Source organism: Anomaloglossus baeobatrachus, chromosome 2 (assembly GCF_048569485.1).
Source record: "Anomaloglossus baeobatrachus isolate aAnoBae1 chromosome 2, aAnoBae1.hap1, whole genome shotgun sequence".
Taxonomy (NCBI): Eukaryota; Metazoa; Chordata; class Amphibia; order Anura; family Aromobatidae; genus Anomaloglossus; species Anomaloglossus baeobatrachus.
Window position 1 is genome coordinate 364454151 of NC_134354.1, and position 25022 is coordinate 364479172.

At 41.9% G+C, this 25022-nt stretch overlaps 1 protein-coding gene across 10 annotated transcripts in view; it reads left to right on the forward strand.

Moving 5' to 3' along the window:
- The window catches only part of DLGAP3 (DLG associated protein 3), an 827688-nt gene that overhangs the window by 586605 nt on the left and 216061 nt on the right, over nt 1-25022 (forward strand). The window contains exon 8 of one of the 10 annotated variants that reach the window (XM_075336012.1): nt 7459-8667. The exons of the other annotated variants lie outside the window; for them this stretch is intronic. Within the exon in view, the coding sequence (XP_075192127.1) occupies nt 7459-8615 (1157 nt within the window). The 3' untranslated portion in view covers nt 8616-8667. Of the gene's footprint in view, nt 1-7458; nt 8668-25022 lie in introns of those variants that run through there. 10 annotated transcript variants of the gene reach the window in all.

Below are 25022 nucleotides of genomic sequence, written 5' to 3' on the forward strand. Positions count from 1 at the left end.
ATAACACTCAGGTCTCTTATTTAGTCATTGGATGGCACAGAAATATAAATGCCACTATGATTATAGTGAGAATTGCTTTTACTCAGGTCCATTTGTCAAAAATGTTGAGTTTGATGCAATATTGTAAGGCCATTGAGTTTTCAATAACAGAAATCTCTTGTAATGTATTTTGGCTTTCCTGAAGCTGTCCCTCTTGAGAACAACTTTGGAGAGCCAGAACTCCTAAGAACACGTTCATGTTCTACAATTGTACAGATGATAAACATGTTTCAACTGAAAATATAGGGTTCTGGAAATTCCTGCATATAAATTATACTTTTACATGAAAAATTCATGTTTCCCAAGATACATAAAGAGGAAAACTTAGCAAGGCTCATGCACTGCAACATATAGAGCCTATTTCAGGATGGGTATAAAATATTCTTTGCATGAAACACATGAAGGAACTGTTTCAGGACAGTTATAAAGCTACATCAAATACATCTCTGACTTCTTGAAACTAACCATCCTTGGTTTTAAAATTGAATACATCAATTTCAGATGCATTGATTCCCTGTACATACATATCATACATAACATTGACATTGCAAACTTTTTACATTTGCATGTAACATTAAGGAGTACCATTTGTACAGAAAGTACTTATATTCAGCTTCCACTTCATGTACTGGATGTAAGACTTAAATTCCAAAAAAATGGCAAAAATGTAGTTGGCCAAAACTGAGTTTACATTTAAAATGCTATATTACTTGTTATATCAGTTTACAAAAATACCTTCATGCCATACAAATAGCTGCTTACCACACAAATACCTACATGGCATACAAATACCTACATGCCACACAAATACCTACGTGCCACACAAATACCTACATGCCATACAAATACCTACATACTACACAAATACCTACATGCCACACAAATACCTACGTGCCACACAAATACCTACATGCCATACAAATACCTACATACTACACAAATACCTATATGCCACACAAATTCCTACATGGCATACAAATAGCTACATATCACACAAATACCTACATGCCACACAAATCGCTGCATGCCACACAAATACCTACATGCCACACAAATACCTACATGCCATATAAATACCGAAACAAATACCTACATGCCACACAAATACCTACATACCATACAAATATCTACATGCCACACAAATATCTACATGCCACACAAATACCTACATGCCACGCAAATACCTACATGCCATACAAATACCTACATGCCATACAAATACCTACATGCCATACAAATACCTACATGCCACACAAATACCTACATACCATACAAATATCTACATGCCACACAAATACCTACATGCCACATTAATACCTACATGCCATACAAATACCTACATGCCATACAAATACCTACATGCCACACAAATCGCTGCATGCCACACAAATACCTACATGCCACACAAATACCTACATACCATACAAATATCTACATGCCACACAAATACCTACATACCATACAAATATATACATGCCACACAAATACCTACATACCATACAAATATCTACATGCCACACAAATAGCTACTTATCACACAAATACCTACATACCACACAAATACATACATGCCACACAAATACCTACATACCACAGAAATACCTACATGCCATACAAATCGCTACATACCACACAAATACCTACATGCCGTACAAATGCTACATACAACACAAATACCTACATGCCACACAAATACCTACATACCACACAAATACCTAAATACCACACAAATACCTACATGCCATACAAATGCACAATAATTCTCACAATTCGAGTTATTTTTCATTTTAAAAAGAACAGAACATAATGTGATAAATATAGTTTCAGTTTTCTGACCAGCTTCTTGTAACATAGCCATGTATCTAAAACTTTAAATAGCACAAATGGTGGTTCTAATGTTGTATTGTCAGGAGGGCACCACTTCTGGCTTCATGTTTTGCCAGGGGCGGTGTACTTCTGAAGACTGATAGTTTGGATGGGTTCATGACAGCGCTACTGGTCTGAACTGTCGCTCTCCCATGCAGCTAGCGGACTGGATAACTGGAAGACAAAAAGGAGCGCAAATCGGGTCTTATCCGGGGACTATATAGGTAAAACACTGTCAAGGCTCAACTTGAATGGTTGTGCCAGTCACAACCACAGTATAAGCATATAACCACGGCTGCTGTGGACCCACGTAGGCGGAGAGAAGGGTCAGAATGCCATGCTGCATTGTTGAAGAAACAGGTAGTTATTTAGATTTTATTTTCTACGCATTTTGGAGAACTTTCTCCCTCCTCAGGAAAGGATGTGATTTTTTTTCTGAGGAAGGAGAAAGATTTGCCGAAACGCATAGAAAATAAAATCACAAAATACATTCCTGGCTGTTTCTTGAGCACAACAGTGGAGCATTCTAATCATTCACACCGCCTTCTTTCTTTAGCATGGGAGAAGTGTAAAGCCACTAAGGATGGTTGGATCCAGTGATCCAGCCAGCTACACAGCGCCAGGAGAAGCAATACAGCTTAGAGCCTGCAAGTGGTGCATGCTTCTACCTAATTAACCATCCACTCTGAGACTGCAGGGTGGCTGGTTACCTAGGCAACATGTTATACACTCTAGACAGTTCAAGACAACCCTTTTAAAGGGAACCTGTCACAAGATGTTTATAATACTTACCTAATGGTCGGTGCGGAGCAGACTGGTCGGATGGGGTCAGGGCAGATCAACGTGTGCCTTCACAGGACCTCAATGTCGGCTAGTGTAGATGACGTAGAACGCGTCATCCACACTAGCTTCAGAAGGAGGAGGACAAAGATGGCCGAAAGAGGAGGCACGGGACCCGGAGAACAGAGACACCCATCGGACCAGTCTGCTCCACACCGACCGTTAGGTAAGTATTATAAACATCCGGTGACAGGTTCCCTTTAAGGTGCTTGTTAGAAAAATCCACCTTTAATCAACAATAACCTATAGTTGACAATGTGTATTCAATTTCCCTGTAGCACCACTACATACAAAAAGTAATATTGAACAAATCCTATTAATTTGATAAATCAATGTAATACATGGATGTCATGATATTACCATAATGATAGATCTCTGTAGGCATTCTCCACTCCCTCTAATACAATAGTCCCCATCACTAATAACTATTCTCTATCAGGACATTTGAAAATTGATTTTATAAATCAGACAGCCCCTTGTCATTGTGATATATGGAGAGATATAAGGGAATAGTCCTTGTGCTCCAAATCAAAGTCAAGTTTACAATTCAGAACCCGGTGGTCTCCATCAACCTTTCATTAATTATCAACTGCTTCATCCTTCTGCTTTGTGCCAAATGAATCTAATAACTGTAAGACTAAACTCTAATTAACATATTGTGAAGACATTTAGATTTATAATAGCAATTTTCATTATCTTATATCTGATATTTCAATTAACCAAAAAGTGATTTCATTTTTTAAAACCAGCATCTACAGTATATTCTATTTAGTAAGCCAAGAAAAGATGTCAACTTAATGGCAACATCCTGTAATACTGAAAAAAGTATATGTAGCATATTTTTGCAATGACCCTTGATGAACTGGATTGTTGGTCATCAAGCCTGAACTCGGAAAGTTTATGGTAGTGCCTGAGAGCTTCCCACTTGCGTCCTGTATCACAGATATCACTTCCTAACAGATGTCACTGTCATACAGACGCCTGTCCCTGGCTATTTTTCCTCTTGTCTGCACTTCAATGAATTTAAAATAGTGTGTAAATTAGACCGTGGGAGTTGTGAAGATAGTGAGTGACAAGGGAAGCAGGTCTGATATTAATCTGTATTAGGAATTCATGGTTGCACAAATAGAATTTTGAAAGGATCTACACTTCCAGTTTCTTAAGTGGTAATCATAGAATAGAATTAACAAAAAACCCCAGTGTAATTGCAAGATAGCCTAGAAACTGTTTTGCTGGCCAGCTCCCCCAGTTTATTAGTGGAGATCCCCTCGATTTTTGGTGACACTTGGACGGGAAATCAAGGAAAAGAGGTAATGACACAGGTAGGGAGAGTGGTGACCAATGTTTTCATGAGATTTTCGATGCTCATGCACCGATATCTTCACTTTTTCCATGTCACTCAAGGCAAAACAATCTCTGCTACATCGACTACTAGAGCAGTTTTTCAACAGTTTGATGGAAGGAACTTGGTAATACTCAACTATAATTTCTGTAAAATGTACTCTCAAGGTAACTTGTACTTGTGTACGTGGCATTTTCATGTAGACTAAGTGTTCCTGGTTCCAATATATTTGTACTTTCATCAGCTTGTTGTATTTGTTGCACAACTACTGTGCAAAATATCCTTTATATGTCATACCCATGTTGTTTGATGGCTCAATGCGATGTTCTTGTCAGATGCATATGAATGTAAAACTGAAAATAAATTGTATCTTCAATCGTGTTGTTTCACAGGTGGTAACAATAAGGCTGGGGCTAGATGACTACTTTGGCCACCACACAGATCGCCAGCCAAAGATCGCTCTGTACAGCTGCTACATCTAGCATAATGTGGTTGCAGTGCAAATCCTAGAGTATTGGGATTATAACTAGCAAGTTGGAATAATTTGGATTTTTTTTAGACTTGCTGGTGGCAGTCACTGTACATACATTATAATGAATTGAAGTGATTTTTGGCTTTGCAACCTGTTTTTCAGCCAAAGTCTGACCCTAGCCTTAAAGTGATATTTAAATCTCCAAGATCCTATCCTAATAGGTTGTAAACGTAATAATAATATTAGTAAATACCTCCAATTAGAAATGTAGCATAATTCTCCTTATTTAACCATGTCTCTTACCTCACGTGCAGGGCATTGCAGCTTAGGTATTCATGGTTTGTGACCATGAGCAACTAACTAACTATCACGACATGAGTGGAGATAATCATGGATACCAAAGCTAAAATGCCCTACACATGAGGTAAGAGACATGGCTATATCAGGAGAACTATACTACATTTCTAACTGAAGGTATTTTTTAATATTATTATCATATCATGCCTACTACATACTGGGATGGAAACAGGGAGATTAGAGTTGAACGAACACCTAGCTATTCGTACTCGCTATACTCATAATGAATACTGTCTAATACTCGCATTTTCATTCCGAATAGTGTGTGCAATGCAAGTCAATGGGGAATACTCGCAATGTAACGAGTAACCCGAATTCTATACTATTTGCTACTCGAACGAATAGTGCGGCATTCGGGTTACTTGTTACATTGCGAGTTTTTCCCAATTGACTTGCATTGCACATGCTATTCGGAATGAATATGCAAGTAGTAGACAGTACTCGTTATGAGTATAGTGAGTACGAATACTTAGGTACTTGCTCAACTCTAATGGCGATAGTAATACCCCTTTATACTTGGGCTACACAGAGAATTTTTTGTCATGCTACTAATCGATAGCTGTGGTCTACACCATTGCATACAACTCAGTGTATTGCTTTATATTGCAGCTGGGACTGAATAATTAGTTCTAGAGGCAACTTATCAATTGACATACATTTTTAATTCTGTGAGAAACCTGAAAGTACTCAAAATAAATTGTATTATGTGTATTTGCATTCTAAAGTTTAATCTGGGATGTGAAAGTGAAGATGTTAATTCTTATAACATTATAACAATGCCACTGTAGTCTTATTTCAGATCCGTTTTTATCTTGATTAAAACTGTATTTAAAACTGCAGTACAATGTGTCAATATAAATGACGAGATATATTATCTACCAAATGTATAAGCAACACTTGCAGAACACAGACACAGTTAATAGCATGTACCTGTCCCTCCTGATAGCATACATCAACTTGACTGAATGGTTTCAGCTGCAGAAAGAAACATTTGTTCAACTTGAGATGAATTTCATAGTAATTTCCTTACTAATTGTCCAAGTGATCATTTGCCCCTGTCTAACTATGCCTGTTAAACAGTTATTATTTAAAAGCTCCATATAATAAGCCTTCATCCTTACCCTCAGTATAATATAAAATGGTAACCCCCACCTAATAAATATCAAGAGAGCCCCAGCTGTGGACACAGATCCAGCGGCCTCGGCTATGCATGACGTACCAAGAGTCTCAACACAAGACATTGGGTGCCTGGACCTTCGGCAAGATTTAAAGAGGAGCTTCCCGATCAGGGCTGCCAGGAGGGGCCACCATGCTCATAACCCCCCATCCCAGTAAGAGGGAAGGGTCCTCCTTTCTTGCATGTTGTGCAGGATGGTGGGTGAGCTGGAAGGCATCAAAGCTGATCCAGGTAAGCTCAACAGACTTCAATATAATGCATTGTACTAAGGGACATATCTGTAGTTTTAGCAAAGACAGGAGAAAATTAGTACATTAGCTGATAAATTCCCAATCGATTTTTGAAAACTGTAACATGAAACAACTGTTTTCTTACCTGAAAAAAAAACAGGTTTCCCATAGTGGTTTCCTTCAAAGAAAACCACATTAATCATAACACATTTCTAGAAATTGCACGTTCTATGGTAGCCTGCTTAAATGAGATAGATTAGTGAAGGGTGCTTCATTACCCTCTAACATTATCTTTTTAATGATTCAAATCCCTTCGTAAGACATACTGTACATTGAAATACAGTAGAATAATTATTTACCAATGATTTAGCTATACAGATATTTTTCTCTTAGCTCCATCACAGAGTCTCAATCGTGACGCCAGCCACCCAATCCAACACTGCGACTCCAGGCAACCCTCTTCTTTAGCTTCTGCTGAAGGTCCTGCACCCTGAAATCCATAGCCGAGGCCCATACTCCCTGTTTTTTTTTCGCTTTCTGGATTCTGTAGGCAACAGCAGGGGCTAAAGGCAGAGCAGTCCAAAAAACTGCATGGGGAAAAGTCTGTACACTGCAAAGTACATCAATTCAAGGATTATAGAAGATGCATTATGTGGTCTACCATGATTCTAGGTTTGCTAAAATCGGTGTTTGAAAGTGGGTTCAAATTACTAATTGATTTAATGGAAATAAAACATGACAACATTTTCTTTGACAGAATTTGGCCTTTTTCTTCAAGTATGATTAAGTAAGCAATTAAAGGGATTTGTAACCCATGTTATAAAAATCCCCGTTATGCTATTAAACATATTTTACAGAGGTAGTAATAATAATTTTTGCATTGCAGACATATTTCCCCATGCAGAGTCATTATATTTTTAAACTCTTACAAACACAAAATATTTTACATTTTTTAATTAAATTGTTTTTACAAAACTGTGAATTCTCTAACTAAACAGTTGACCAAAAACTTAATTGGCTAGAAAGGCATTTCTGTAGGGTATTAGTGTTAGCTGAATACACTAGATAATAGTTTTGTAGGAGTTTGTTTCTTGTGCCATCTGGTTTACACATTTTTCTGCTTTTTTCCCCACAGCGTCATCACTGCCAAATCAAAGGTCCCCTATGAGGTCAGCATTGTCACCACCTCAAAGAAGTGGCACATTAGTAACATATAGTACTACATCAGTAGAAGGAGATACAGAAGACCAAGAGCTAGAAAACAGAAGATGTCAAGGAATGATTATTAATCCTTACCTTGAACACTGGTCCCCGACAAAGGAGGAAGTGCGTGTGTCTCTCACTGTAGGGAGACAGATCAAACAGTCTTTTCGGCGTGTTTCTCCAGGTCCACTAGCCTCTTCCACTGAAGATCCCCTCTGCTATCTTTCAGCACATACAGGTTGGGGGGATGAGAGTGACTCAGATATTCCACCATCTGACAGGGTCCCTGAGTCAGCAGAGTCTACACAGTCTGAGAGAGATGGAGGTAGTCAGCAAACAGAAATTGGTTCTTTACCTGGAGGAATGGTTTGGCCTTTGATGCAAGACCATAGAAAGGATAATAATGGGGAAGATGATCACCAACTTGCTTCATCTCAGCGCAGTGAACATAGTTGTAATGAATCCCTTTTGTCTTCTGAGTATCCTGAGGGTGACCAGGCTTCTAGTGCCACAATGCCAAGAAGACTAGGACGCCCTCGTGCTAAAGATGACAGAAGAGCTCGTTGGAGAGCTAGTCTTCATCGCCTTTTGCAGCTAGAGAAATTAAGGGACCAATTATACCGTCAAGAATTGGCTTTAAAAGAAGAAGAAATGACCCGACAACGTGAGGAAAGAGCAAGAGATAGGGAGCTTCATCGTCAGCTACTTGGTGTGCTAGGTGATATCCGAGATGAACTTAGAAAAAGAAGGCAAGAAAGGGCAATTGCTCAAGAAGGTCAGGGTCCAGAAGGCAGGGGAACTCCATGCAGTGGCACTGCAACTACTACTCGAAGGGCTCGTGGTGGACTAACACGTCCAAGAGGGACACGCATTTCTTCAGTTTCAGCTACTCTGCCCTGTTCTTTTGCTCAATTCTTTCTTCAAGATCCAAGAACTGGGTCTTCTATGCCAAGCACTATAGCCAGGGGTAGCAGCGAAAATCCCACCTGGGCAGGAAGCCGACTTATTGGCCCTCTGCGCAGGAGAGGACAACCTCGTGGCCGCCCCCGTGTCCACCCCAAACCAGTAATGGGGGATACCCATGGATAAATTAAGAACTGGCCTTTTTCATGTTTTACAACAATAAAGAAGGTGTTGAAAATCATGTGTCTTTTTATTGCTGGAGCTATTCTTTTATGTATTATAATATTATTACATCTGACGATTTTTTCATATTAAGATTAGGTTGAACTTCTGATATCTTTACATGAAACAGATTTTAATCCCAGCATAGAAAATTGGAAATATGTTAGAATTGTAAAAACCAGAAACACCGTGAAACGCCTTTCAGAGTTAGGCTGAATTTCCATTCCATTTTATTTCTCATGCCCAAAAAGGACAGTTTTTCATCAGTATGCTGGGTTTGATTTGCATCCATTTTTGGTCTGTGTGTCCTTACTTGCGTTTTGAAAAAAAAAAAGCTACATTTTGTGCACAATTATAAGGCAATATGTATTTTTGATTATTCATTTTTTTGATCAACTATAGTGCTGTAAATAAGTCTGAAGGGTTAATAAACCTGAATCCTGAATGTTTGAGAAAGTAAAAGTGAGGTTTTGTCTTTCTTAGGAAAATATCGATGTGTGCAAAATTATTGGTCAACTATAAGAGTACAAAAATATTATGCAACTAAATAAATTAATGTAATTTTTCCATCTTAATTTTTATTTTCATCTGTTAAAGTGAGAATAATAATCAAAAAACTCAAAATGTACAAAAGTACATTTCTGACATGTAAAAAAAATATATATATCAGTGACCAATATAGCCTCATAAGATTTCCATAAATGGAGTTTTGTTGGTTTCTTAATCTGTTGATGATCAACTTTTGTGGCAGCGTGAACTATCACTTCCAGACGCAGTTCAGAGGTGAACTGCTTTCCTTTGCCGTAAACCTCCTTTTAAGAAGGGACCACAAGTTCTCAATAGGGTCTAGGGCAGGTGAGGAAGGGGCCATGTCATAATTCTTTCATTTTTAAAGCCTTTACTGGCTGGCCAAATAGTGGACAACTTTGATGCAAGCGATGGATCATTGTTGTGTATAAAATTCATGGTTTTTTTTTTTGCTGTTCCATGGCTTGAAGAAAGTATCTTTTAAAAACTGACAGTATGTGTGGGAGTTGATTTTAAGTCCATCTTGATAATACTAGCCCTCCACCTTGCTGACATCAAAGTGGAGGTCTGTGCCTATTACTGTCCCATCCATTTGGTCCATCAAGAGTCACTCTCATATCATCAGTCCATAAAATGTTAGAAAAATCCATCTTCAGATATTTCTTAGCCTAGACTTCATGTTGCAACTGTTGTGGCTTGTTCAGTGGTGGCCGGCCAAGTCTTGGAGCACTGAACACTTTGTACTTCTGGACACTCCAGGGATGTTGTAGTTCTGGAATACGACTGCACTTCAGGATAATGGGTTCCTGGTCGCTTCACGTTTCATTCTTCTCAAATTTGTGAACCTATATTTCCTCAACATGTTTTTTGTGAACCTGTTAACTAGTTGCAACAAAACTTTTGAGGTTTCTGTGATCATGCCCCAATATGTTCGCAGCAATGTTGAGATTACTATATTCTTCTGTAAGAAAAAAAATTAGACTTTGACTTTTAAGAGTTAATTAAATATCTTTGAGGAAAGAGAAGCTGCTTAATAATTTTGCACACTTTGATAAATGTGATGATATCCTTAGGCCTCAACTTCCCCATTACAAAAATACACTTCACCTGATATGTTTCATCCAATAAGCATTCAAGTTTATATAGTTTAGAACTGGAAAATATCCATAAAATAATAGTATGATAAAAATACTCTCCTGCTTAACCTCTTCGCAACTAGTGACATACTGGTATGTCGTTGGCCATGTCTGTTCCTTTAATGCGAGCTCACGATCAGTAGACGTGCAGGTAAGAGGCTCCGATCCATCAATGCCTATTAACCCCTTAGTTTGCGCTGTCAAACTCTGTGAGATCGCGGTGCCAATGGGTTGGCATGGCAGCATGGGGTCAGATGATGACCCCTGTTGCTGCCATGAGGTGTTTCCCGTGAATGCCAGCAAAGCGCCAGCACTCACAGTAAATCAGCATTTCTTCTGATCAGAGCGGTGCAGAAGCATCACTGTGATCAGAAGACGAGATCGCAGTGTGTACCCATAAAGACCCATAGAGGGACTAGTAAAATGAATAAAAAATGTAAATAAAAACCAATATGAATAAAAAAAAACCTTATAACTTAAAAGTTATATCTATCAAAATATAAAATCATTTAATCCCATTGTTAAACAGCGTAATGAGAAAAAAAATGGCAAAAGCCAAAATTACGTTTTTTTGGTCGCCGCAACATTGCATTGAAATGCAATATTAGGTGGTTAAAACATCGCATCTATGCAAAAGTGGTATAATTAGAAACATTAACTCAAGACACAAAAGATAAGCTATCACTGAGTCCCAGATCCTGAATGAGAACGCCACGGGTCTCGGAAAATGGTGACAAATGTACAATTCTTTTTGTGAACAAACTACTGATTTTTTTTCACTACTTAGATAAAAGTAAAACTATACATGTTTGGTATCTACAAACTCATACTGACCTGGAAAATCATAATAGTAGGTCAGTTTTTCAAAATAGTGGAAAACAGTAAATAAAAAAAAAATTGTGGAATTGCAGTTTTTTTTACAATTTCACCACACTTGGAATTTTTTTCCCGTTTTCCAGTGCAATATAGGGCAGAATGAATGGTGCAAAAGTGCAACTCATCCCGCAAAACAAATAAAAAAAAGTTAAGGTTCTTTAAAGGAGAGAAAAAAGCTAAAGCAAAAAAACAGAAAATCGCCTGGGGATGAAAGGGGTTAATAATTGTGCACACAGTGTAATTAGCTTGTGAAAAAAAGGACAGAAAATGAGAAATAAACCAGTTTGATCTGCAATCCGGATCAAAATGCGACAAGCCATTTTTTTTTTGTGGACTCAGTATGTGAAGAGATGTATAAACTACAGGTGCATCTCAATAAATTGGAATATCATCAAAAAGTTCATTTATTTCAGTAATTCAATACAAAAAGGGAAACACATATATTATAAAGAGTCATTACAAGCAGTGTATTTCAAGTGTTTATTTCTGTTAATGTTGATGATTATGGCTTACAGTCAATAAAAAACCAAAAGTCATTATCTCAGAAAATTAGAATAATTACCACAAAACACCTGCAAAGGCTTGATAAGAGTTTTATAATGGTCCCTTAGTTTGGTTCAGTAGGCTACACAATCATAGGGAAGACTGCTGGTTTCACAGATGTCCTGAAGGCAGTCATTGACACACTCCACAAGAAGGGTGAGCCACAAAAGGTCATTGCTAAAGAAGCTGGCTGTTTACAGGGTGCTGTATCCAAGCATGTTAATGGAAAGTTGAGTGGAAGGAAAAAGTGTGGTAGAAAAAGGTGCACAAGCAACCATAACCGCAGCTTTGATAGGATTGTTAAGAAAAGGCCATTCAAAAATTTTGGGGACATTCACAAGGAGTGGACTGCTGCTGGAGTCAGTGCTTCAAGAGCCACCACACACAGACACAGTGTTACGGGGGGCTGTCTGATAATAACCGAAAGGAGTATCAGACAGTCAGGGTCCACCGTGCAAAGACTTTGCTGCAGACTATGGCAGAGTGCAATACCTCTGTTAACTCACAGAAGGATATAATAAGTAAGTAAAGCAATTCCTCCCTTACTTGGAGGGTGTGTGGAATGATCTCTGTTAACAATCACAGAGACAAAGGCAATGTGTGCGAAATGGCACCTACCTAGGTCCGCTCTTCTAGTGGTGCAAAAGAGACGAACAGCAGCGTAAGCCGCACAAAGCTCCTACCTGCGTTCGCTCCACTAGTGTGCGAGGACACGAACCACTAGATATGGCACCTGCCTAGGTCCGCTCTTCTAGTGGTGCAAAAGAGACGAACAGCAGCGTAAGCCGCACAAAGCTCCTACCTCTGTTCGCTCCCCTAGTGTGCGAGGATACGAACAACTGCCAGACGCAGTATAAGGAACGTTACCCTAGCGGCAACGTCCACCTACGAGTAGAATCACAAGGCCCAGCCAGACCATGTGCCTCAGGCACCTGCCTATGTCCGCTCCCCTAAGAGGTAAGGATACGGACAGCAGCCGAAGCTGTAAGGTATAAGAACGCTACCCTGCCGGTAGCGCTCACCTAGCATAGACAGAGGAATGCCTAGAGGAACGCGCACAGAGCGTCTACTCATATGCATGAACCAAGAGGACTGAGCACCATGCGGCGTGTGTCAGGGTCTTATATAGACTCTGTGCCTCATCCAAGATGGAGGACACCAGAGCCAATCCGCTGCCAGAACGACAGGAGTGACGTCATGCTGGCCTATCACCGAGCAAGACGTCACAAGCACATGACCAGCGACCAATCGGCATAGAAGGTGTCAGAGACATGTGACCTCGTGTCAGCGATGATGTCACCCACACATGTGCAATGGCTCCAAGATTGGACTTAGTCTCCGGCGCTCGCACATGTGCAGTAGCAAGAAATCTGGACTTAGTCTCCAGCGCTCGCACATGTGCAGTAGCACGAAATCTGGACTTAGTCTCCAGCGCTCGCACATGTGCAGTAGCACGAAATCTGGACTTAGTCTCCAGCGCTCGCACATGTGCAGTAGCAAGAAATCTGGACTTAGTCTCCAGCGCTCGCACATGTGCAGTAGCAAGAAATCTGGACATAGTCTCCAGTGCTCGCAGCAACCGTAACAGTACCTCCCCCTCAAGGGCCCCCCTCCCGGCGACGCAGGTAATCGGCAACTAAGTCGGGAGCATGGACAGCCTCCTCAGGCTCCCAAGAGCGATGTTCCGGGCCATAGCCCTCCCAATCTATCAAGAAGAACCTGCGCCCTCTAACCATCTTAGAACCAACTATGGCTCGTACCTCATAGCTAGAGCGAGAGGAATCAGAGGCAGGAGAGTGCACTTCACGAGCGTGAGGTAAAATAGCCGGCTTTAGCAGTGAGACATGGAATTTGTCATGAATCCTAAGATGGACAGGTAACTTCAATTGATAGACTACAGGATTTACCTGTCGAAGAACCTCATAAGGACCCAGGAAGCGAGGAGCAAATTTGACAGAGCTCACTCTAAGTCTCACGTGTTTTGCAGAGAGCCACACAAAGTCCCCTGGAGAAAAGACAGGAGCCGGGCGACGAAACCTATCGGACACCGTCTTCATACGGTCCTTAGCTGCTTGGATCGACTCTTGAGTCCGATCCCAAACCTCTCTGGCATTAGTTGCCCAGTCGGCCACAAGAGGAGGAGGTGCAGCAGCGGGAAACGGTACCGGTACCCTAGGGTGTTGCCCATTATTGAGTACGAACGGTGTCTGCCCAGTGGCCTCAGCCAGCGAATTGTTAAGGGCAAATTCTGCCCAGGGTAGGAGGGAGGACCAGTTATCGTGGTTCTCAGCAACAAAGTGTCGAAGGTATATAATCATAGATTGATTGGTACGTTCAACCAAACCATTAGTCTCCGGATGGTATGCCGAAGAGAGATTCAACTCAATTTGCAGAAGGCTACAAAGATCTCGCCAGAAACGGGAAGTAAATTGCGGGCCTCTATCACAAATGATACGATCTGGCATCCCGTGAAGCCTAAAGACATGCTTGAGGAATAGTTTGGCTAGTACCCTGGAAGATGGGATTCTCGATAACGGTACGAGATGAACCATCCGGGAGAAATGGTCCGTAATGACCCACACAAATCTATGTCCCTGTGAACATGGAAGATCACCCACAAAGTCCATGCCTACCACCTCCCATGGTCTATCTGGCACTGGTAAAGGATGCAAGAGCCCAGCCGGTCTCTGCCGTAATGGACGGTTGCGAGCACACGAGTAGCAGGAACCGACATATCTCTTGACGTGGCTGGCTAAGTGTGGCCACCAATACCACCTCTCCAGTAACTCTCGTGTCCGCCTAATACCAAAATGCCCACCCACCTTTGAGGTGTGGGCCCATGACAGTATATCATTCTGTCGATCAGGCGGAACAAAGGTCTTGCCCGGTGGGATTTGGTCTAACGTCACAGGGGAGAGCGTATGAAAAACCCTGGAGGGAAGGATAAGACGAGGTTCGTCAATCTCTTCCTGGGTAGAAAGCATAGAGCGAGACAGGGCGTCTGCCTTGTTATTCTTACTCCCAGACAGATAGTTGATGGAGAAGTGAAAGCGGGAGAAAAACAAGGACCAGCGGGCTTGGCGAGGATTCAGACGCTGAGCGGTTTGTAAGTACGTCAGATTCTTATGGTCTGTATAGACCTGGAAAGGATGTTTCGCTCCTTCCAGCAAGTGACGCCACTCCTCCAAGGCTAATCTCAAGGCGAGCAGTTCCCTATCCCCAATGGTATAGTTTCTCTCTGCCGGTGAAAAGGTTTTAGCAAAGAAGAAACACGGCCTTTTTCTACCTGCACCGTTCTTTTGATACAAGACCGCACCAGCACCCACTGAAGAGGCATCAACCTCTAAGAGGAAGGGCTTATTCTCATCGGGTCTTTGAAGAACGGGAGCAGTTGAAAAGTGTCTTTTTACTGCCTCAAAAGCCTGAGATGTCTCAGTAGACCAGGCTTTGGGATTAGCACCTTTCTTAGTCAAGGCCACCAAAGGGGCCACCAAAGTAGAAAAATGGGGTATGAACTGCCTGTAATAATTTATGAATCCTAAGAAGCGTTGCACCGCCTTCAAGGAATGAGGTTCGGACCATTGCAGGACAGCAGAGAGCTTCGCAGGATCCATAGCCAGACCCTCTTGTGAGATAATGTAACCCAAAAAAGGCAATGAGGACTGCTCGAATACACATTTCTCGAGTTTAGCAAACAATGAGTGCTCCCTTAAACGGGAAAGGACACGAACGACATCCTGACGATGAGTCTCCAGATCAGGAGAAAAAATCAGGATGTCGTCCAGATACACCACTACTGAGGATAACAGTAAATCCCTGAACACATCGTTTACGAAGTCCTGAAATACTGCGGGTGCATTACATAACCCAAAAGGCATGACGAGGTATTCATAGTGACCGTCTCGGGTGTTAAAAGCGGTCTTCCATTCGTCACCCTTTCGAATTCGTACCAAGTTATACGCACCCCGCAGATCCAACTTCGTAAAAACTTGAGCTCCTCTCAGTCTGTCAAAGAGCTCCGAAATTAAAGGTAATGGGTATTTGTTCTTTATTGTGATTGCGTTGAGACCCCTGTAATCTATGCAGGGACGCAAATCACCCTCTTTCTTCCGAACAAAGAAAAACCCAGCTCCCGCGGGAGAGACAGACTTACGAATGAACCCCTTCTCTAAACTCTCTCTTATATAGGTCGACATGGCCTCCGACTCAGGTATCGACAGGGGGTAAACCCTGCCTTTAGGTGGAACCGAACCTGGGATAAGGTCTATGGCACAGTCATACGGCCTATGGGGTGGAAGAACCTCAGCACCCTGTTTGGAGAACACGTCAGCGAAATCCAAATAGGGTGTAGGTATGGGAGAGAGATCAGTTGATGCAACCGCAACGACCTTAGGTGGTAAGGGAAGACATCGGGACTGACATTTCGAACCCCAACTAATAATGCTGTCAGACTCCCAGTCAATGTGAGGAGCATGAGTCCGAAGCCATGGAAGACCCAGAAGGACGTCGTCTATACCCTCAGGCAAAACAAGAAAAGAAATCTCCTCTATGTGACCCTGAGACAGGGAAAGGCGCAAGGGAACTGTCCTCAATGTAATGGAGTCAGACAACATAGTTCCATTAACAACACGGACAGGAATAGGCGCCTCTAACATGATAGAGGGAATATTGTGTCCCTTTACAAATCCTGAGGACACAAAAATCCCGTCAGCTCCGGAATCCACAAAAGCCATAATAGGCCATGTATTCTCAGATAACGAGAGCTGACCTGGGATACAACACTTAGAGGGTGCAGAAGACGTCTCTAGTAACCCCCCTCTAATGGTTACTAGGCCAGGGAGTTTCCCTGACGACTAGGACACTTGTTGGCATAGTGCCCAGCCTGACGACATACGTAACATATAGGAGGACCAGACTTGCGTAGTCTGGAGAACGTATGACCTAACTCCATAGGAGTGGGAGATGTTTCAGATGCTGAGGAAGATGGTAGTGGACCCTCAACAACTGGAATAGCCCGATGCTTAGGGCGTGAGGAAGAGACCTCGAGTCTACGTTCCTTATGGCGTACATCGATCCTCGTTGCAACTGTGATCAAGTCCTCCAGAGAAGCAGGGACCTCACGAGTAGCAAGGGCATCCTTGACATAGCCTGCCAACCCTCTCCAGAAGATAGGAATCAACACCTTCTCTGGCCAATCTAGTTCTGCCACCAGAGTTCTAAAAGCAATGGCATAAGAACTAGTGGATAACGAACCCTGAGATAGATCTAACAGTCTCAGGGCCGCATCATGGGTAACCTGCGGACCCATGAATACCGCCTTAAGAGCATCAAGAAAGTCTTGATGTCTCAGAGTAACCACATCAGAGCGCTCCCATAGGGGAGTCGCCCATTCTAAGGCTTTGTCCTGAAGTAATGAGATGATAAAGCCTACTCTGGACCTCTCCGTAGAGAAGCGAGAAGAGTTGACCTCTAGGTGTATCTGACACTGACTAATAAAACCACGACATGATCTGGCATCGCCAGAATATCTGTTTGGCAGAGCAAGTCGAGGATCATGTGCAGATGTCACCATGGTCTGAGGTTTATCCTCTATACTCTTGAGCCGTGACTCAAGTACTTGTATGTAACGGTGTAACTGCTGATATTCTGCCATAACTGCCAGACCCTTGGCTCAGTCCTAATGTTACGGGGGGCTGTCTGATAATAACCGAAAGGAGTATCAGACAGTCAGGGTCCACCGTGCAAAGACTTTGCTGCAGACTATGGCAGAGTGCAATACCTCTGTTAACTCACAGAAGGATATAATAAGTAAGTAAAGCAATTCCTCCCTTACTTGGAGGGTGTGTGGAATGATCTCTGTTAACAATCACAGAGACAAAGGCAATGTGTGCGAAATGGCACCTACCTAGGTCCGCTCTTCTAGTGGTGCAAAAGAGACTAACAGCAGCGTAAGCCGCACAAAGCTCCTACCTGCGTTCGCTCCACTAGTGTGCGAGGACACGAACCACTAGATATGGCACCTGCCTAGGTCCGCTCTTCTAGTGGTGCAAAAGAGACGAACAGCAGCGTAAGCCGCACAAAGCTCCTACCTCTGTTCGCTCCCCTAGTGTGCGAGGATACGAACAACTGCCAGACGCAGTATAAGGAACGTTACCCTAGCGGCAACGTCCACCTACGAGTAGAATCACAAGGCCCAGCCAGACCATGTGCCTCAGGCACCTGCCTATGTCCGCTCCCCTAAGAGGTAAGGATACGGACAGCAGCCGAAGCTGTAAGGTATAAGAACGCTACCCTGCCGGTAGCGCTCACCTAGCATAGACAGAGGAATGCCTAGAGGAACGCGCACAGAGCGTCTACTCATATGCATGAACCAAGAGGACTGAGCACCATGCGGCGTGTGTCAGGGTCTTATATAGACTCTGTGCCTCATCCAAGATGGAGGACACCAGAGCCAATCCGCTGCCAGAACGACAGGAGTGACGTCATGCTGGCCTATCACCGAGCAAGACGTCACAAGCACATGACCAGCGACCAATCGGCATAGAAGGTGTCAGAGACATGTGACCTCGTGTCAGCGATGATGTCACCCACACATGTGCAATGGCTCCAAGATTGGACTTAGTCTCCGGCGCTCGCACATGTGCAGTAGCAAGAAATCTGGACTTAGTCTCCAGCGCTCGCACATGTGCAGTAGCACGAAATCTGGACTTAGTCTCCAGCGCTCGCACATGTGCAGTAGCACGAAATCTGGACTTAGTCTCCAGCGCTCGCACATGTGCAGTAGCAAGAAATCTGGACTTAGTCTCCAGCGCTCGCACATGTGCAGTAGCAAGAAATCTGGACATAGTCTCCAGTGCTCGCAGCAACCGTAACACACAGTATCCAGGACATGGACTACATCTATTGCATTCCTTGTGTCAAGTCACTGATGACCAATAGGCAACGCCAGAAGAGTCTTACCTGGGCCAAGGAGAAAAAGAACTGGACTGTTGCTCAGTGGTCCAAGGTGTTGTTTTCAGATGAAAGTAAATATTGCATTTCATTTGGAAATCGCGGTCCTAGAGTCTGGAGGAAGAGAGGAGAGGCCACAATCCAAGCTGCTTGAGGTCTAGTGTGAAGTTTCCACAATCAGTGATGGTTTGGGGGGCCATGTTATCTTCTATTGTAGGTCCACGGTGTTTCATCAAGACCAAAAGTCAGCGCAGCTTTGTAGCCGGAAATTTTAGAGCACTTCATGCTTACCTTTGCCGACAATCTTTTTGTAGATGAAAATTTAATTTTCCAGCAGGACTTGGCACCTGTCCACACTGCCAAAAGTACCAATACCTGGTTTAATAACCACAGTATCACTATGCTTGATTAGGTTTAAATAATTTTTTCAGTTTGTCTTATATAATTTTCTAATTTTCTGAGATAATGACTTTTGGGTTTACATTGGCTGTAAGCCATAATCATCAACATTAACAGAAATAGATCCCTCGGTGTGTAATGACTCTATACAATATATGTGTTTCCCTTTTTTGTATTGCATTACTGAAATAAATTAACTTTTTGATGACATTTTAATTTATTGAGAAGCACTTGTATAATGGGCATATATTCGATCCACACATACACACACACACACACACACACACACACACACACACAAACCCAATAATAGAACATGTAATCGAAAATTGCACTTATGAATGGGGCCTAACATTCAGTTAGTACCAGTGTAAGTGTTGCATGTGTTACTTACTTGGATGTTTAAAAGTTATGCACACTTTTGCCATGGAAAAAAAACATTTTTTACTAAAGTTATTCATTAAAGGTCTTAAATGAAATCATATCTTGATATGTACAATTCGATGTCACATTCTAGAGAAATCCTAGTTTTTCTTAGTACGTAAAGGAGCTATTAACATCTATGGATTGTACACAGATATCCCTGAGAATCTACCTCCACTGTTACCAATGAGACATGTAATTCAGGAGAGCGGGATGTCAGTCACTACACGTCTCACACTTGTAATGCCCTTTTAATTTAAAATAAACTCTGGAGGCAGATTCTCAGAAGATGTATGCCTGGTCTCTTAATTTTAACAGCTAATTTACACATTAATAAAAATGTGGATTACTCTGGAATGAAACATTGGATCACAGATATCAAGGTATCATTTTTTTCAACTCTCTATAACCTCCATTTCCATATATAGTAGATGGTTAAGGAGGGTTAATCCTACTGACAGATTCCCTTTAACCTTAAATTAAAATAGTTGCACTAAATTTCACACAGCAAGCTTTGCCCTGATATGAAGATGCAGCTATCTTCTTATGGGCAGATGTCCTTCACGGTAATATATGCCGAATGTGAGGTCTGTACTTCCAAGGTGCTGAGGCCATGACTACCTCTCTTGAACCTACAGAACTTCATTGCTTTCTCTATCCCAGGTCTTATGACCTCTTTATGATCCCCAACAAATGCAGACTGTGTTTTGGGTTCTTTTCACCCTCTTTACACTGATACAGCATGTGTGATTCTTCTACTCCCCTGCAGAGTCTGTAATGGTAGCTCTTCCAGTCATTAATATAGATTGTCCTGTTGTGCATCCTTTTTCTCTCTGCTATCTTTTATACTGTGTTAATCTGAGAGGAGAAAACAAGCTCTCAATAAACAAGAAAAAATAAATCAGGCCTTAGCTGTCAGAAGCTAACAACAATTTGCTTTTGGCAACTATTCCAAAAACAGCAGGACAGCCAGCTATGTGAAGGAGTTATACAGACAAAATGTTTAATGATGACAATTTATGATCTTTTAGTAAGCAAATTAAATAAAAAACACAGTGCCAAGATGTCTACAACCTTTAAGCATACACTATGATTCCCCCCTCAACCCTCTCAAAACTGGTCTTATTTACTCTAAGGATAAGGTTATATTCACACACGCATTGTAGCTTATATTTATAAGAAAAACCACACTTCTTCAAATACTACTTGTATTCTTTCAAAAGATCCCATTAGTGGGGTTCATGGGGCAGTATTGTTACAGACTGAATATATTTCTGGACATTTACAGGAAGCAACAATCAGGGAAAATGGAATTTCAGTCTGCTGGGAGGTGAGGAAGATGCCACCGTACCATAATAAGATATATTACTATGTTTCATTAATTATCATGTGTTACATTTGCTGATTTACAAAATTAAATCTATATGAGTACAGTATGCTTAATCAGTAAATGTGAGAATGTAATGGCCAAGAGCTGAGATCATCAGGCTATGAGCTAACAACTATATATAGAAGAATTGATATTATGGCTTGTCCTGGGTCGCACATTGCAGATCTGTCAAATTTGAGTTTTGTGAAGATTTAAGATCTTTGGATTTTGTGATGATTTAAGATCTTTGGATTTTCTCTTACGGTGATTTCAGCATTTTTAAAAAACACCACTGTGCTTGATGCAATTTTTTGAGCCTAAGCCAGTAGTGGATCCAAAAATAAGAGCTACCATATTTTTCATTTTATAAGATGCACCGAATTTTAAGACACACCCCAAATTGAAAGATAAAAAAGGGGTCCATCTTATACTCCAGTGGTGTCTTACCAGAATGAGTCGGCACTGGTGGTGGAGCAGGGTCACAGGAGGCAGGGGGGTTGCTAAAGTAGGGCGATGATGCAGTTGCTGCGGTGGGGTCTGTGCTATCAGCGGTGGGGGCTGTGCTGGCAGTGGTGGGGCTGTGCTGGCAGTGATGCTTTTTCGGTGGTGTGGACTTCAAAGAAATTGCACTGGAGACAGCATTTGTGAAGATTGAGCTCTTGGCTCAATGACAAGCCAAGATCCCATCTGAGCATGCATCACCTCCAGGTGCAATTTTCCTTAAGTCCGCTGCTGGGAGATCAATGGGCCAAAGGCAGCACATGCGCAGATCAGATCTTGAGCCAAGAGCACCGTGAATGCACCGACTCTGTGCGCCATTACACTGTGTGCAGAATTGTTAGGCAAATGAGTATTTTGATCACATGATAATTTTTATACATGTCCTAATCCAAGCTGTATAGGCTTGAGAGCCAACTATCAATTAAGTAAATCAGGTGATGTGCATCTCTGTAATGAGGAGGGGTGTGGTGTAATGACATCAACACCCTATATAAGGTGTGCTTAATTATTAAGCAACTTGCTTTCCTTTGGCAAAATGGTTAGGAAGAGAGATTTGACAGGCTCTGAAAAGTCCAAAATATTGAGATGTCTTGCAGTGGAATGCAGATGTCTTGAAATTGCCAAACTTTTCAAGCATGATCACCGAACAATCAAGCGTTTCATGGCAAATAGCCAACAGTGTCACAAGAAGCGTGTTGGGCAAAAAAGGTGCAAAATAACTGCCCATGAATTAAGAAAAATCAAGTGTGAACCTGCCAAGATGCCATTTGCCACCAGTTTGGCCATATTTCAGAGCTGCAACGTTAGTTGAGTATCAAAAAGCACAAGGTGTGCCATACTCAGGTACATGGCCAAGGTAAGGAAGGCTGAAAAATTACGACCTTTGAACAAGAAACATAAGATAAAACGTCAAGACTCGGCCAAGAAATATCTTAAGACTGATTTTTCAAAGATTTTATGGACTGATGAAATGAGAGTGACTCTTGATGGGCCAGATGGATGGGCCAGAGGCTGGATCAGTAAAGTGCAGAGAGCTCCACTTCGACTCAGATGCCAGCAAGGTGGAGGTGGGGTACTGGTATGGGCTGGTATCATCAAAGATGAACTTGTGGGACCTTTTTAGGTTGAGGATGGAGTGAAGCTCAAGTCCCAGACCTTCTGCCAGTTTCTGGAAGACAACTTCTTCAAGCAGTGGTACAGGAAGAAGTCGGTATAGAAGTCGGTATCGTTCAAGAAAAACATGATTTTCATGCCGGATAATGCTCCATCACTTGGATCCAACTACTCCACAGCGTGGCTGGCCAGTAAAGGTCTAAAAGATGAAAAAATAATGACATGGCCCCCTTGTTCACTTGATCTGAACCCCATAGAGAATCTGTGGTCCCTCATAAAATGTAAGATCCACAGGGAGGGAAAACAGTACACCTCTCGGAACAGTGTCTGGGAGGCTGTGGTGGCTGCTGCACGCAATGTTGATAGTAAACAGATCAAGCAACTGACAGAATCTATGGATGGTAGGCTGTTGAGTGTCATCATAAAGAAAGGGGTCTATATTGGTCACTAATTTTTTGGGGTTTTGTTTTTGCATGTCAGAAAAGTTTATTTCTAAATTTTGTGCAGTTCTATTGGTTTACCTGGTGAAAATAAACAAGTGAGATGGGAATATATTTGGTTTTTATTAAGTTGCCTAATAATTCTGCACAGTAATAGTTACCTTCACAAACAGATATCCTCCTAAGATAGCCAAATCTAAAAAAAAACCACTCCAACTTCCAAAAATATTAAGCTTTGATATTTTTGAGTCTTTTGGGTTGACTGAGAACATAGTTGTTGATCAATAATAAAAAAAATCCTCTAAAATACAACTTGCCTAATAATTCTGCACACAGTGTATTTGTGCATCTGGGACACCTGCTGCACTGTCTTGCTCCGCAGCCCCCCACCATAACCCTCCAGCACAATCGCCTGCACAGCCACCAGTGCAGCTGCCCACACAGCTGCAAGCACAGCCCCACCACAGCCAGGACAGCCCCACCACAACCAGCACAGCTGCCAGCACATCCCCCACCGCAGCCAGCACAGCCACCAGCACAGCCCCCACCGCAGCCAGCAGAGCTATCAGCACAGCCCCCACCGCAGCCAGCACAGCCGCCAGCACAGCCTCCATTGCAGCCAGCACAGTGCCCATTCTCCACCTCCCTGTAAGCTACATTCAGTTTTTAAGACACACCCCTCCTTTTCCTCCCAAATTTTTGGGAGGAAAAGTGAGTCTTATAATCCTAAAAAATACAGCATATATACACAGGAATGTGCAACATTTAAGAGGTATTTAATGTCTTAAAATTGAATAAAGTGGCAGGTCGCATGTACCGTACTACAGTGGTGCTTGAAAGTTTGATAAACCTTGAAAAGTTTCCATATTTCACCATTTATTTGATCTAAAACATTATCAGAGTGTAACAAATGTCCTGGAAGAAGATATTTAATTTGTGTGAAAGCCTGATGTAATTTTAAGTAAGAATTTATACAGAAATTCTGAAGCTTTCACAAATGTTTAGGGTATGTGCACATGCTGCAGATTATGTGCAGTAATTTTCTGCACCAAAAAATGCACCTTGTGGCAGAATAAAATGCACCAAAAAAGCCATGTATTTTTCTGGTGCGTTTTTCGTGCATTTTTTGGTGCATTTTTGTGGCATCCATTTTTTAAGTGAAATCATTGGCTGGAATGGCTGAAAAGCACAAGTAAAAACACACCAACAATTGACATGCTGCAGATTTTTTCAGAACCCAAAACTGCAAGGAAAAAACAAGCAACATGCGCACAGTGCTTCAGAATTCTCATTGACTTTGCTGGGAGAAGGATAGACTTGCAGATGTGAGCAACAAACTGCACGATAGACTGCACCAAATCTGCATAAAAAACTTAGCGTGTGCACACAGCCTAAAGCAACAGTGTACCTGCCACGCCAGTCATCTTCCTGGCTAAATTCAATTCATTCTGACCCTTTTCCTTCACTTGCATTAGCCAGGAGGAGATTATCAAAGTGGCAGGTTATGCAGTGATCGATTGCCTTTGGGTATCTTTGGTGTAAGTGACTTATAGGAGAAGCAGCGCACATTCGCAACCTGCAAACAGCATTCAACTTATCCTTGCCATGATCTCATAGCCAGGTGACAAGGGGATTATTGTATATTGTTGGCATTTAAAGGGAATTTGTCACCAGGTTTTTGCCATACTATCTGATAGCTTCATGATAGGGGAAGAGACCCTTATTTCAGTAATGTTTTACTTACTGGGCTGATGCTATAATTTTTAGAAATACTGTTTTCTCTGCTGCAGATCTACCAGTTCTCTGAATATTGAGTTCTGTATAATCCCGCCCACATCACTGATTGGAAGCCTTCTCTTTACACTGTGCATAGGCAGAAAGCTGCTAGTCAGGGTGGGGCAGAGATTTTGGATCTCACAAATATGGAGGACAATGATGCAGCAAGTTTACTAGTCCTCTAGTGATAATCTACTGATGATAAAATAATTATTATTATTTATTATAGCGCCAATTATTCCATTGCGCTTTACATGTGAAAAGGGGTATACATAATTGGGAAAAGTACAATAATCATAAACAATACAAGGCACAG